Genomic DNA, 16,702 nt, shown 5'->3' on the forward strand with positions numbered 1-16,702 from the left:
ATTTTCTTTATTTCCAGTTTACTACTGTTGTCAAGTGTTGTTGAGGGTTCGTCCCACGGCTGCATAAGGCACACATTTTCACCTGAAATTTCTTTGATACACCCATCGCTGTAATCATCATAATAATATAAATAACATTTAAATATTGTTAAAAAAAAAAAAAACTTTGGACAAATTTGTTTCGTGAAAAAAAACAAACTTCAAAAGATTCATTCCAAAACAAAAAAAAATTCAATTTTTTTTTGTTTTTAAAGTGTTTTATTTGTGATTCTTGACGAGCTCAGTGTAGCATCCCGATTGTTTTTGTGAAGTGTTGGTTGGTTTAATTGTGCACTATGGTGAAATTGGAAGAGCGCGTGCGCGTGGTGGGGGAGGGCTGGAGCTCGTGGGGGGCGCTGCGGGAGAAGGCGGCGGAGAAGCAGCAGGAAGAGGCGTTCTATACCCTGGACATCGGAGATATTGTGGAGAAGTTCAGGAACTGGAAGGAGAAGATGCCGCGTGTGGAGCCGCACTATGGTGAGATATTCTGTATATATTTAATTAGATTACATGGCAAATCTAATATAAAGCTTGGTCAATTCTTGGCAGTTATCTTTGGGTTGTCAGTAGCAATGTGTCATTTATGAGCGAGACGCATAATTGAGCTACCTCTTTTTGATGAGCCGTATTCATACGATTTATGATGAACGGTACCACGGCCCAAATGAACGGTAACTCTTTTTTTTTATCACAAGATATTTATTAAAATTTCAATAATTTCATTAAAATTATCAAAGTATTAATTGTTACTACACACTAAAGAAATGTGAATGGCGTCTGACAGTCCAACATCTGGACTAAGCCATATGTATCTACAACTGCTAACTACCCAACATCTTATTTTTCACATGGTACCAGGCAGCATCTGTACCAATAGTTGTACGATTATACGGAGCTGTATCGAACGAGCACATATTTTTCATTGCTTATACACTCTGAGCTCACGGCTCTCGTTCAATTGACTCGACTCTTTGAGCCGTAAGAAAATATTGAGCTGATTCCGTGGCTCCCGCTATTAATAAAATGAGTCATGACTCATGACCCATCACTACTTGGCATCATTATATCTCCTTTGACCTCTGTCTATCCCAACTAATACCGGGCGTTGATGACAATTTGTAAAGATGAATAGTTGAGAGTAGCTAAGTCCTGCTTTAACTTAGTCCCTTCTAAGAAATTCTTCAACAAATTTTGGTTTTGATTTATTAAATAAAAGAAAATTAGAAACATACTTTTTTGCTACTACTGCTCACAGAAGTACTAGTAATAAAAATACCATTCCAAATTATGCAACATCATTCACAAAGTATTGAATGAACTGTTACACCTCTTTATTTATTTGGCACCAAGACTGTCAAAATAATTCAAAGTCTTAGACTGCATTGCATTGTGTTGAATAATATTCAATATAGTTACTGTATTATCAATTTATAGTATCCAACTGTTGAGGCAAATTTTCATCAATGGGCGCTTTTATTTTTCCCACGGTTACAGCATGGCAACGGCATAAAAAAAAAAAGTACACTCTTTATCACAATAATGCTGCAGCTCTTTTTTGCACACTAAATAATGGTGAGATAAACGAAGTATGTATGTCTGCTTCCCCCAAAGAAAAAATGCAATCATTATCATACACCTCTCTCTCTCTCGTATTAAAGAAATGAAACAGTATTTTCGTTGCCGTAGTCGTCAGCAACACCACATGACCATTTTAGTCCCCTTCATATGAAACTGGTTGAACTATAGTATTTATTCTGCTCATATCATTGATTATATTACTTACGTGAATCGTTATATATCTAACGTTGTGTTTTGTATGTTATGTTGCAGCGGTGAAGTGCAATGACATGCAGATAGTCCTGGAGGTGCTGGCTTCGCTGGGAGCCGGTTTCGACTGCGCCTCCAAGGCCGAGATCAACCAGGTCCTGGGACTAGGAGTCAGCCCTGAGTGAGTTCACGTGCCTCTTCCTCTATATAAGAAAAATTTCCGCATCTCCACTATCGTAATTGTAAAGTATTTCTATTTTTGAAACTGATAATTCGTGGTAGAATCCATTATAGTGATATATTAAAACAATTTTAATTCTTATTTTATTTTTTTGATCGTTACCGGTTTCAACTTATAATATCCATCTTCACACTGGTACTATTTATTATCCTTTCTACGGGTGCATTGTACATAGTGTCCTTTTGATAAAATATCCTTACTCATAAGAAGATAATTCTTCCTTTTCAATTATTATTACTCAAACCTACATTAATTAGTTAAGATTAGGAATCATTCTCATTCCACACAAAACTTCCAATATGTAAAATTTGTATCACTTGTAATAAAATGTACTGCGTATGTCTAAATAAATAAAATAAGGAAGACCTGTATCACATTTTTTATACAATACTCATATATAGCAATGCCTTGCTTGACAATTAAAGTAGGATCGACGTAAGCCGTTACCGCGTAAAGAGTATTAGCTTGATTATTGTGTGGTAACATTGTTTTATTGTAATTTGCAGCCGCATCATCTTCGCCAACCCGGCCAAGCCGGCGTCGCACCTCCGCCACGCGCTTGCCACCGGTGTCACCACCATGACCTTCGACAGCGAGTTTGAGCTGCTGAAGATCAAGCAGACCTGTCCGGCGGCCCGCCTGGTGGTGCGCATCCGCTGCGACGCCGCCGTGGCCCAGTGCCCGCTCGGCTTCAAGTTCGGTTGCGACCCCGTGCTGGAGGCACCCCGCCTCCTCAAGCAGGCCAGGCTGCTGGGACTCAACGTGAGTTGCTTCATCAATGCCACTATTACCTTCTGAAATTACCGCAGCTGGAGAGGTGATCCTCTACTCAACTCTGAACATTTCTCAAACTTCGCTGACATCGGCTGAATGTGGCGAATTCCACACACCAGCAAATTATTTGGACCATTGTTCCATGAATTTGGTGTAGGTTATTACGTCCTTGGTATTATGTGTAGTGGATGTAGTATATTGATCCTGCATTTGTATGCAGTGGACGCAGTGCATTGTTTGCCACACTTGATCAATTTTTTATCGAAAAAACTGATTAAACATCTTTCCTTGGCGTTGAGTTACCACAATTCCAAGACAGGACGTCACCATAACCACTTGAGCGATAGCTACCCAAATTAGGGTTTTTAACTCTCCGCAATCAGCTAATGTGTTTATTCGCTAGCTTGAGCAAGCTTGTGTCAAAGGTCAAAAGACTTCACTGATGTTTCTCTTATGGAGTATTCTAGGTAATGTCTTGAAAGTCTTCGTGTGGATGCCACTTTCCATTTGTTTGCTTTAAATTGAACATCTGTTCACATGTTGTGACTATTCCACTAGACCAGGGATTCCCAACCTTTTTGTACTCTAGAGCACATTCTAAAATATCGGTAGGGTGGTGGGCACCACCTATTTTTAATCGACAAACTCTGTGCAGCAATCGCAATCAAAATGACAACATCTGCGTGTTTTCTGTGTGTACAAGGAGTGATGTGCAAATAGAACTCTCCGTTCCAGGCTAGCGTGAAGAGTGCAGTTTGGCTCGCCGCTAGACAGGTTGCGACAAGTACTGTCAGCAAAGGAACCACTCATACATACAATATCGCAAACATACAAACGTATTTAATAAACCTAGGCACTCAAAAAAATTAAAACTGTAACAAATAAATAAAAATAATTCACATTTTTGATTAATGTTTATGAAAACATTATTTCACTGTCGAATAGTGGGAACCCCTGCACTAGACCATTGATAACATATAGAAATAGTACTACACAATATCGCTCCTGTAGGGTAATTTCAGTAAATACTCTTAACAATCGAGTTGATAATATCTTAGCAAATCGTACAATTCTATACTCAAATTCGCCCGTGGAAAACACGTAACAGTTGTCTTTGGGGTCTGCAGCATCTTACTATGGCCTCATACTCAATTTGAGTTCATAAGTTGTATTAAATGTTTACATAACGGCTGTTAAATAAAAGTTGTGTGTATTGTGTTTGTTGCAGGTTGTGGGGGTGTCTTTCCACGTGGGTTCTGGGTGCCAGGAGCCAGAGGTGTTTGCGCGCGCCATCGCGCACGCAGCCGTGCTGTTCACGCTGGGAGAGGGCCTGGGGCACTCCATGGACCTGCTGGACCTGGGTGGGGGATTCCCAGGAGGCTCCGGCTCCAGCATCCAAGAAGTCAGTATCGCCATTTAGATTACATAATACATATTACCATTATTAAAATTGTTTCATTTTTTTATTTACCAGTCCAACTCAACGAAGCCAGTCACTATTGTTTACGGGTATTTCGATGGAAGATTCTCCGAGAGGAACTAGCGTCATTGATTCCTTCGGCACCAGTGCATAGTTGGGGATCATGCCCAATTGTCCACGGTTGACCTTTGTCATATGAGAACAGTTTGTTTCTACTACTCGTTCTTGAGTTTACAAGCTCGGCTGTGAAATGATCTGCCGCCCTCTGTGTTTCCTCTCTCCTACAATATGGGTCTCTTCAATACTGTTAATTCATTCCTTTCCTCAAATTGAAGACCCACCACACAGCATACCCAAAGATGAAATAGTCTCTGAGGAAAATTATTTTTCATCAGGGCCTCCTGTATTATGAAAAATCATGGTGTAGGAAAACAAACTATGGCATCTCCGTTTCATAAAAAAAACAGAAAATGAAAGTGAAGAAAAAAAACAAACAAACAAACCTAACCTAAATTAGTCCAACCTATTTTTTAATTTTGTTTTTTACCTTTACATTAAACTCCTATTATTAACCTACTCTTTTATCATATTCTGAATTGTTACTGTTCTGTTGTATCCGGTTACTGGCATCTCCAATGGGGTATGTCGTAAGGCTGTTGGGAGTGTGGAGGAGATGGAAACGGGAAGAGGAAGGTTGGGAAGTAGCCATTCTGATCTGGTAACACCAATTCAAGCAGCGTTTCAATTCTGAAGCTAGTTAATTCTCTAGAAATTACAACTATTGCAAATACCTCCTAACCCACCCGTTATCAAGCTCGAAAATTTTCTTCCGATCCCAAGATAACAACCTAGCATTACTGTGTTACATATTTTAATTTTCCGACTTTATGTCCGGGTTAAATCTTCCCCATAGGAAAAACTAAACCCTTCCACACACTTTTCCATAAATGATCATCTAGTTAACCTTTCCGGGAGTATGGACGCTAATGGACGACGGTACACACTTTCGTCAGAGGAGTATGGACGGCTATGGACGACAGGGGTTGCATATTCATATTCTATGCATATTCTGTAAATATGCATCGTATTGCCATCTATGGGCATATTACTGTTTCTTTATACCAATTTTAAACATTTTACATCATTATCGACAGAGATATTGGCTGTTATTTATTTTGCATACTATCATAAAATTAAATCAAAAAATATATTTTTTTATTTTTGTAAAAAAAACTCACTCCCCAGAGCACGGCCAGCATTACATAACTTACTCCCGGAAAGGTTAATCCACGTTATGCAAGTGTATTATATAAGCAAAATAAATACAAAACAATACAAGAACAACACGTTAACTCACCAGAGATCAAATGGGAAAATAATTCACCGACTCTAGATATTTTCATATCAGAGGGTTCGGCTCGGTAGAACTTCTAACAGGGCCTATAAATCCTACTGATCCCTCAACATAAATATTTAAAAAATCTTTCGTTAATCCTACGTGTATTTAAAATGACTGATTTTTGGATTTATTATATATAAATTTTTTGATAGATCTAATACGCCCAAATTTTAAATGAGAGAGCTAGGTATAATGCCAGTAGCCCATAGACATATGAATATTAGGTAGACCTGCCCTAAGTGATTAAAAGCGTATTATCCCCACTCCCCATACCGGTTCCATTGAGCCGGCTGGGCTCGCGTACGGCCTCAAGTGATATTTGAAAGAGTGACGTCATCATTCTTGTGCGAACTATGGTCGAGGCATCATCGGTTCATTTTACGAAATAACACGGCAAAATGTTTACTTGTACTATGAAAACTGGTAAAAATAGATGCGAAAAAAGAGAATAAACCCAATTGTCGTATTACATTCCATATATAAGCATTATTTTATTTTATTTTAAGCATATTCACATCGTATAATATGAATCAGTTGTTACTATCACATCGAGAAACGTCTGGACGCGAAACACAAAGCTGGTTGGTTGCTGGGAAGTAAATTATGAACATTTATAAAAGTGTCTTAACTAAATACTCTGAAACTAACTACGACTCTGAATATAGAAGCTGCCTTACTTTGCCGAATTTGGACTTCGCAAATTTGTTCATAACGTGGCGAGTAATTTGCGCTCCCATGTAAAAATGTCTATTCATTCAAAGCAGATTTTACTTTTAAGAAGTAAATGGTGATATTATAATGCGAGATGCCTATTTACTGTCAGATTGATTTATTGACGAATCACAGTCATCTTCACTCCCTTCGTTCTTCAACAGTTGATTTTACCCCTCGCCTTTATCTTCTCGTCTATTAATTCCTATGTCTGTGCAGTAGCCTAAATTACAAATGGTAATATTTTTATAGTCTGAGAATGCCAAATTCTTTTAATCTCATTTCCTAAATCTGTGCATTTTCTTATTTTTTCGTTAACAGAATATAATATTTATGATTCTAGTACTAATTTGATTGTTTTATATTTTCAGATTGCTGACATCGTGAACGCCTCTCTGGAAGAGCATTTCCCAGTTGGATGTGGGGTTCGCATCATCGCTGAGCCGGGGCGCTACTTCGTGGCGTCTGCCTTCACCCTGGCCGTTTGCGTGTTCGCCAAGAGACTGGTGCGTTTCTCGCCTACATTTACTTTCAACACCTGTTCATAAACAGAACCCACGTCTGTTTGAACTTCAATGATTTTAAACAATGTCTTGTCAATGACCGAACCGTCAACAAATCTACAGCTAGAATCTTTTGCCGGTGGCAATGCGCTCTGTGCGTTGCAGTGGGTATAGTAGTGCATGTCGTGTTTCTTTTCGTGTCTGTTATGTTCATAGCACGGTCATGGTATGCTCCGGTTTTGTGGGCAGACTCCTTAAAGGTTTTGGGTTCATTTCCTGTGCAAAACTTTTTCTGTTGTCTTAGACATTACACTAGCGCAGAACTGTGAAAAATCACAAGATATTATAATTGTGGGATTTGTGAAACTGAAAAGTACAGGGTTTTCCAATAAGAGGTGTTATTTTGAATAGCCCGCTATTTCGGTAGATGTTACTTTTGAAGGTGTCATTTTTTGACATTTGACAAGTAGAAACTACGCCATTAATAAAAATGGAACGATACACGCTTCAACAACGCATTGAAATTATTAAAATTCACATTTTGTTTAAATTTTTGACAGACGTCGTAATTTTTCAAGTTTATGGTGTTCATTCGAAATGTAAATTTATGATCATTTTTCAAAAGGCATTGAACATGAGGCAAACACTGCCAAAAATTAATGAATGTTTTTATTTTCCAGCTGTACGATGATAATGGCTCTGTTACCCACGCCATGTACTTTGTCAACGACGGCGTGTACGGCTCATTCAACTGCGTACTGTACGACCACCAGGTGGTCACCTGCACCCCGCTCAAGGTATGTTCAGCTAAGTTCCATTACAAAACAGAACAGGATTGCTAGTCGAGAGCCTTATCCCTCAACCACGGGGAGGCCATCAAATTCTGTGGAACCCATCTGCATACTAATTTTTATTTGTGACATCTGTGCATACTTTAGAAGGATTATTACTGTGCAGTATTTCACCCCATTTTTCCCCAAATTAAATACTTTTTATGCTTTTGTATAGATATAATGATATTTTCCTTGTGATTTGAATGACAGTCAATTAAAACACAATTGAGTTTCTCTGTAATGAAAGAAGAGGTTTATTTTGTTAATCTCACAAGAGTTACATACAGAAAAGCATTCAGTAACAAAACATTACCTGTAATGAAAGAAACGACATTTAATGTTATTAATTTTATGTCAATTCCTTAATCACAATCACAATAGCAATTACAAATTATTTCCATCAATCTGTCATGTCACAACCCATAGATTATTTTTACTATGTCACCATAGATTACGAAATATCGAGTCGACTGTGTAGGTACTGTGGCGCACATTCAGCCAGTGACAGTCCACGACACACACAGCCACAATGACGAGACAAGCTCGGCATTGCCTTGAATTAAAGAAAATTATATTTTTCTTTACATAGATTATAATTTTATTGTGAACTATCTAAGTATGTGGGAAAAGTTTTAGTCGCCCCAATGGGGCGGGCAATATGCCGATGCGAAAAAAGTGCAGCCCCCACATCTTGGCGGCAGGTATGCCGATGGGTTAAAACAGAATTATTATTGTGTTTTGAGTCATTTTATTTGGAGAGTAAAATTGATTGATTTGTTTGTATTTGTGTTGTATAGGGCAACTCTGGTGCCGTGATCCCCTGCAGCGTGTGGGGCCCCACCTGCGACAGCATGGACCAGATCCTGAGCCAGGCCTCCCTGCCGCAGCTGGAGGTGGGCGACTGGCTGGTGTTCCGCGACATGGGCGCCTACACGCTGCCCGTGGCCAGCCCATTCAACGGCTTCCCCGTGCCCATAGTGACTGCCTACGTCACACGCCATCTCTGGTGAGTCACCATCCCTGGGCCATCTCTAGCGCTCATTCTTCTCTGCTCTGCATGATTTATTCCATTCGATTCTTGTAATACTGCTCAACACCATTGTCATTAATTCGTAGCAAATTCCTGTTATAATTGGACCGTTTTGAATTTCGTCTATCTGTAAATTTGTTTGTACAGTCGGTTTCCGTTTCATGTTGGTGCCTGTTTTTCTGTTTCACAAAAGGTTTTTCTTTCAAATGTGAAATCGTCATGGTACCTAACTGCCCGAAGAATGTTTGAAAAAATAATTGTAGTACCTACTTACAAATCTTATGATTTCGGAGGAAATTTCGGTTTTGATTTATTTAATAACAGAAAATTAAAAACATACTTTTTTGAATGCAAGGTCTACTGTTGTATTTGTTATTTTTGTTAGTGTTTGCGTCAACGTCATAGTTATTTCCAACGGTTATATTCAACAGCTGACAATTGCCAATGAACCAGCATTAGCAATTTATGTATTACGTTATTCCCCTGTCAGTAATCCTGTTGACAAACAAGACAAAAGGCCGTCAAAAGTATAAACAAATACACACAGTACTAAATATGTGCTGTTTTTCTCAACTCTAATTGCGCTACCTAACAAATATTGTGTTTCTTTATGTAATCCTCCAACTCTATTCCAGGTGCGCCCTGAAGGAGCTTTCCCCCCTGACGGAGGAGCACTTCCTGGGCGGCGCAGAGGGTGCCCTGGGCGAGTGTGGCTCGCGCCCCGTCGCCCCCGCCCCGCTCTGCATCCCGGTGGCGCTCATCTGACGCCGCCGCCGTGCCGCGCCGCATCTTCGCCGTCTCATCAAACCTGGCCCCAAACGTCGCTGACACTTATTCTCAAATAAAGGCAGATGCAGTCAACTGCAATATATAAATACTTCTTTATAATCGTTCGGAATTTATTTCATTTTCTTCTTCAAACACTGTAAACTTATTATGTGCCATCAAATTAATTAAAAATAATAAACACTTACTTTTAACCACTTTTATTGTTTAGAGACAACTGACACTTTTCGTGAACAATATTCAACTAATCGGGTTTTAATTTAAACAAGTTAAGTAAGGGCCAGTTGTTTCACAGAAATTCAAACGTAACATTGTCATCAAACAGCTATTCAACACCATTTTGTTTTTTTTTTTGACATTTGAAAGGTCTATGGCTGACAAGCTTAACACCATGATGTTGTCCTCTTCTGCTGATCACAATTTGTTCAAAAGTCGAAATGGACTTAGAATTGGCAATTAATGTGCACCTTTTATCTGTGAAGAAGAAACAAAATGACTCTGAATGGCCGTAACATGTGAATTTCTGCGAAACAACTGGACATAACAAGTGTTAATTATTTTCAATTAAATTTAATTTTCTTTGATTTTTGTTTGGGGATTTTCCAATATTTTACAATTTTTTATAAATTTCATTATTTTTCTTTGATTATTATCTAATATGTACTACCAACGTACGTTACATTATCACATCATCTTTACGAAATACACTTAACCATGTCTATGCGGCTGTCGCATATATTGTAATCCATGAAGCTTCAACAAATACATTTAGTCAAAAGCACCGCTTGATGGGATAGATTGGGTTGTAAAGGTTAATGGCTATATCATCGGTATATGTTTCGTAAATGTTTTTTTAATGGGTATTTTTAATAAATTTTTGGAAAATGGTCATATATAATATAAATATTGTAAAAGTTCTTCATTAACGTGAAATAACTTATTTTGACTTTGGAAATTTTGCATTATTTTTTAAACTGTTAAATAAAGGTTTTTGGTTTCAACAAGTTTGTGTTTGTATATTTATCATCCCCATTGATTGACGATTTTTTGTGACCTTTTAATTTTTAGGAAGCCTCAATTCGGTTTGCAAGATTTGCACAATGACTTCCGAACATCAGCGATGTGCAAAATTCTCGAATGATTATAAAGATGCCATTCTTGATAATAATTTATTATTCTGTGATACATAAAAAAATAATATATAAATACAAACATATACACACCTCAATTATTTTGAATTTTGATTATCTAGCAAAATTTGATATTATAATATTTTTTTGATTGCGGTTGACTGCAACATCTGTTTGGGGGTTTAGGATTATAGGGGCCTATATATTTTGGCATTACCGAAATCAAGCTTAACTCAAAACACCTGTTTTTGTAGTTAGGTCCCTGTGATTCTAAGGCCTCGTAGATTGTATCATTTGATAACTGGCAACTATTATTTTATCATCTATAAATTTATTTATTTCAACGAAAGCGTTATCGTCAACTCTTTTATAATACAGCATTCTTAATGCAAGCAATAATTTCAATTTTAGCTAACTAACTATCATGCCATCACAAGGGTAGGCAGAGAGGATCTAACACCACACTACTCTGTCTTAGCTGACACTACTTGCTTCGTTCACATTCATAAAACTTCCGTCATTCCATTTAACATGACCCGACTCAAGTATTTTCTTTACTTGATCGTGTCATTTCTTCCTGAGGCATCTTCAATTTCTTTTGCCATCCACTTCTGCTTAGTATATTCTCCTTAAATCCTCAGGCCTCTGCCATATTTTGACAAAAGATCGGAGTATTTCTTCTTTGCAATAAAATCCAAATATGTAAATAAAATTAAAAACTGCTTTGAAAGGTGATAAAACATTCTTAAAATAAAATTTTATAATGATGCGTGTGTTTTTATCATTATTAAAATGTATGAAAATATACGCATTTTATTAGACAAATTAATTGAAAACATTACTGCGACCCCACTTTTTGTCTTTTTATATAAAAATAGTTACAAAGTTTCATAATTTTTTCAAATTGCGTTCGGAATCTTTGGTTTCATAAAGATGCACATTTAAATTCTTCTGTGGTTAACTTCTAAATTTGAATATAAAGCGTGGTGTTTTCTCTTTCTAACACCGTTTAGATCATATATCTCACCATGAGAGTAAGGGAGATACAACAATTTCTATGAGACCGTATGATTTGTTTCCAAAAGCTAACAAATTATCCTGAAGGTTAAACTACGTTCTTAGTCCATCCCTTCTGCATGTCTAAACCATCTAAGCTTCCCTTTCTTAAACTCATTAATTATTATGCTTAAGTTCACCTTGCATTCTTTCGGATTTTTTCATTTTTAATCCATACAATTTATTGTAGAAAGTTTTACCACACATATGCCTCAGGAATCTCAGTTCCGCAGCATTCAGTCTGGTTTTACCTTTCCTCTGCCAATTTCGTGCCTCTGCCATGCAACAGAGTTTGTGTTAATTTCATTTTTATAGATAGAATGATAGCAGTCTAAGGCTAAAAATATCATGTCCTTGGAACTTGATGGCTTAGCAGTAAGATTTCTTAACCACTCAGAACATTAGAACGTCAAAAGACGTAAATATGATAATAGCGGTCAAGACATTAGAACGTCTTTTCACATAAACACGCGAGATTTTACAAAAATCGATTTATTTCCATCACTAGTATACGGATTGCCAAGATTTAAAAAACAGAGTATCGATAATGAATAACGCTACGCGTCTGTATTCAAGAATATCTATGGAACGTAGAGGTGCATTATCTAAGCCGATTGAATCTGTCATCGTTCATAATTTATTGCGTTTCTAAATAATTTACTAAAAATATTTTAGTTTGGATGGTTAATATTTTGAGGTGACTAATAGTTTTTAATTATATTTCTTCAATATATAAAGTGTTATTTCTTTATGATACTCAGAAAAAAGAACATTTTTCACGGCTTTGAAATAATGGTAAGCAATTTTTACATTTTGACGTTTTCATAAAATGTATATTTAGAAACTCAAATATTTACGTATAACAACACAATACGATAGTGGATTTCATAATCTTTCCAAAACATTTTTTAGAATGAGGCTACGTTTCCCAAAACGTGAGTTATGAAGCTTTTAGCAAAACTCGTAAATAACATAAAAATTATCACGTTTTGACAGTTCGCAAAGGAACACACAGTAAATAAAAGTCTTTGTCTGAGAGGTTAACAACTATGTGGAGGTCATCGGTTTCTTGTATTCCCATGCCAATCTCAAAATGCAACAATAATGAAAGTTTGTAATGAATTTTATCAAATTTTAATACCGTATAATAATAATAATTCCTCCAACTCCTGACATTTTCTGTAGATTCTGATAGCAATACCAATACTAGCGTCTCCTAGCGGCGAGATTTGTGAGGTTTGGTTTTCTTTCAAGCATTTTAATGGTAAACTTGAAATTATTCAATAACTGCTCATTCATAGTTAGCGTTAATGTAATTATTTTAGCAAAAAAAACACTGCAAGTTATGCTTTTAAATAATTTAGACAAATTGTTTGCGCATACACACACGTAATATGAAAAGGTTTTACTCTCAAATACAATATTGTATCGGTGATTCAATTCAATTTGTATTTGTATAGAATTTAACAAATTTATATTAAGTATATTCCACCAACTACCCTGTACACGTTTTGTGGCATTCCTTGAAAACGACTTGAAAGTTTTTTAATGATTGAAGACAATATTAGCGATTTCTAAACGAAAATCTGAAAAAGAAAAGGATACGGTCACATCTAGGACTCGAACCCAGGACCCTTCCCTTGCCGGGGCACCGCTCTACCACTGAGCTAATGGGACCCTATCTCCTTCGGTCACATTTAACTGTATCATACTTCGAATAAGAACTACCAACATTGTCTTCATTTTTTCACTGCACATTTTTTATTGGCAACTATCTTTATGTATGATCGCAAGATTCAACCGGAACTAAATGCAATCTATACAGCGTCTTTAGATAAACCGATCTTATTTTTATTTTAATGTGCGACATCTGTTGACTTTTCTGCAAGTCTAGGATGAAAAAAAATTAAAGTTTTTTGTTGTTTGTAATGATTACATCCCTAAACTGTACACACAGAACTTACTTTGTGTACAGTTTTATACATATTTTTTATCAGTATTGATCAAAATACAAATTAAAAAGCGCACAACACCACCGCCAAGTACTATGTAAATTCAATTTGCCGCCATTGAAGGGAATGTCAACGTCAACATGTGATATACTAGCAGCATCTCTAGCGGCTAGCGTTGGTGATCCTGCCAGTATTTTACTGGAGTTAGACTTATTATTAATAATATAAAGTATAATATATATTAGAACGTTTAAAAAAAAAATCTTTTTATTAATTGATTGAATCTGCTTTACAATGTAAAAAGCACATTTAAAATAATTTTTATGTATAAAAAAAAATCTTAAATTCTGCGCATTTTTAAAACAAGATAGATTCAATTAAATGATAGTATGTATGACTTAACAAATTCATTAACTACTAGTGAACATACCCGCAATTCTTCGTTATTGCTAGTGTCTTTCTCGGGCGTCACCGACTTCTTCCACTCATTCACTACTGAATACCACAAAATTACTGTTAAAAAACTACATTACATCGACTCGTGTAATATTTTAAATCAAGCCGCTATCAATATCACCCCTTACGTAGATGGCGATAAGGTTTAAATTCCCGCTTAACACTATCCGCCTGTTTTGATTTATGCAAGAAAAAAACATGGCCAAAAAGTGCCTTTTATTTTATTTTGTGTATTTTCAGGCATAAATATTTAATTTTTTTCCGATCATTTTATAAATAACTTAATTTGCCACATTATACAATAAAATCATAACCGAAAATGGGTTCGTAAGTAGGAGATTTTGAACTTTAATGCAGTTTTCATAGGCCTTATACATTATTTTTTTCTGGGCTTATAAAAAGACTTATGTAAAAAATACTCGATTATTTCAAAGGCCAAGATGTATTCTACTCGCAGTATTTAATTAAAGCATCTGAAACATTTCTAGGCGACCAAATTTTCAAACCAAAAACACATGATTTTGCATTACTACGTATGGCATCGCCTTAAGTATTCGTCGGGTGTCCCCGACTTCGACCATTCAAACTCTCTAAACACTACCTGGCACTAATAACTATTAAGTTACATAATGATTTGAAAAATATATATTTAGTAACTATTTTGTAGTTATTAGTATTGCAGTCAGAGTTGATCCGAATGCAGTAAACACAGATGCATTGCTTGCAAACGGCATGTTTGAACACTTGCTATTCGGCTGCAGTAAAGAAAATTCCAATGGAACTTTTGAAATATTCAAATTTTAACGACGTATTTTGATTTGAATTTCAAATTCACTGATTTGTTTCAAACTTACAATATTTTCATAGCTTTCTTTTCATTTACCTAACCTAACATCGCGCCAATGAAATTACTCGAGTTCGCTGCTATAGAATCATAGATATTGAAACATTCCGACTGTCGCCGAGTTATAACCAACTGAATGGATTATCGAAGCTACGAAAGTTATGCATTTGGTGTTTAGGTAGAAACAAGGGCGGGATGCCGCTGAGCGTAGTTGCGTTTTGTGGTAGTGTGGGTGAAGAATGTTGGCGACAGGCGGTTTCATACTAATAATGGTTAATGACCTATTTCCCTTGTTTCTATTTATAAAATACAAACACCCCCTACATATTAATTAAGCCCAATTCTCATTATGTAATAATTTTACTTGGAACAACACTTTACAAGGAAAAATCTACGTTTTAAATAGCTTAAATAGAAACTCAATATATCAGTGATTTATTTTGCTTTAAAATGCATTTCTTCAAAGAACCTCAACAGATTTTTTTAAAGATTGAATAACTTTTTTTTGTCAATTATATTAAAATTTTTATTAATTATTCAAATAAATAAAATATAGTAATCTTGATAAAATTTGTAGCATAATTTTCTGGTGTAACTTCTTTTCAATACATATGTCATAACAAATAAACTTCTTCAATGGATTAAAATATTATATAATCATATATATGTATGTGTATAAAAAATATAATATGGTCTATGTGAGTTTAATACCGTGTTTTAGTCAATAACTTCATAATACAGTTTTTCAGGAGCCCTCAGTTGAACGGCACAAGCCAAATTTATGTTAGACTGCTCGTAGTTCGTTAAAGAAAATACCACAAATGAACCATCCCTAGTACAAAAGCAAGTAAAAGTGCGTGTAACCATTAATAGTTTTTGTCCCTCCTGAACTTCTTTAGCGGTATTGGATTTACACCAACTATATATCATATTAACTCCGTTACATCAAAAATATATCAGTGTACTAAAAATATATTGGTGTACAAAAAATATATTGGTGTACAAAAAATATATTGGTGTACAAAAAATATATTGGTATACAAAAATATATTGGTGTACTAATAAATTTCCTGCACTAAAAATATATTAGTGTACTAAAAATATATTTGTGTATTAAAAATATATTGGTGTAAGTACTAAAAATATATTTGTGTACTAAAAATATATTATGAGTGCAGTAAATGCGGTCAGCAACAGTAGAGACATTACACCATTCAAAACTCTGCTGACAAACTGCACACCACTTAAATCCCAAGATCTGGAAGAAAACTGATGTCACCAATTTACACAAAACCTTTGAATTCCTAGATCACCGCCTTTTGATGTTTGTAACTGTTCAATCATTTTTTCTTATTTCTATCTTAGTTATTTTGGATGAATTCAATTTATTGGGATCTGCATTTAAATTATGGCATTACGTTTTCAATGTCAGTAATCCAAAGTTATGGTCACTTATTACTGAATGCTGTGCTGCAGAGAGTCAGTTTCATGTGGATGTTCTTCTATGGTAAAAAGGAATCCTCCTAGTTTGTCTGGAATCGTTGGATACCCACCTACGTGTGGTGGTCGTACCTAGGATAAGGATCCCTCTAGTGTAGCTGGTCGCATGTCAAAGAATTATACCTTATATAAATAAATTTATTGAAGCAAAATATTGTTTTTATTTTTAAACTAGCTGTCAAAAAACAATAGCGTGTGTTGTTTTACGTCCAACAGAAGGCTCCGTTTTTCAAAATAAGCATGTTTTTACTTGTCACAGGT

The 16,702-nt window shown here is 35.8% G+C and overlaps 1 protein-coding gene across 2 annotated transcripts in view; it reads left to right on the plus strand.

Moving 5' to 3' along the window:
- The window catches only part of LOC149410170 (ornithine decarboxylase 1-like), a 50,785-nt gene extending 40,278 nt beyond the window's left edge, over nt 1-10,507 (plus strand). For both annotated transcript variants that reach the window (XM_089648675.1, XM_089648676.1), the window contains exons 3-10: nt 18-516; nt 1,870-1,987; nt 2,554-2,809; nt 4,050-4,223; nt 6,723-6,857; nt 7,535-7,651; nt 8,485-8,693; nt 9,353-10,507. In XM_089648675.1, the coding sequence (XP_089504801.1) occupies nt 336-516; nt 1,870-1,987; nt 2,554-2,809; nt 4,050-4,223; nt 6,723-6,857; nt 7,535-7,651; nt 8,485-8,693; nt 9,353-9,482 (1,320 nt within the window). In that variant the 5' untranslated portion in view covers nt 18-335 and the 3' untranslated portion in view covers nt 9,483-10,507. The remainder of the gene's footprint in view (nt 1-17; nt 517-1,869; nt 1,988-2,553; nt 2,810-4,049; nt 4,224-6,722; nt 6,858-7,534; nt 7,652-8,484; nt 8,694-9,352) is intronic.
- The last annotated feature ends 6,195 nt before the right edge of the window (nt 10,508-16,702 follow it).

The sequence above is a fragment of the Hesperophylax consimilis genome, chromosome 28 (assembly GCF_061612785.1).
Source record: "Hesperophylax consimilis isolate HC1 chromosome 28, BYU_Hcon_1.0, whole genome shotgun sequence".
In the NCBI taxonomy this organism is placed as follows: Eukaryota; Metazoa; Arthropoda; class Insecta; order Trichoptera; family Limnephilidae; genus Hesperophylax; species Hesperophylax consimilis.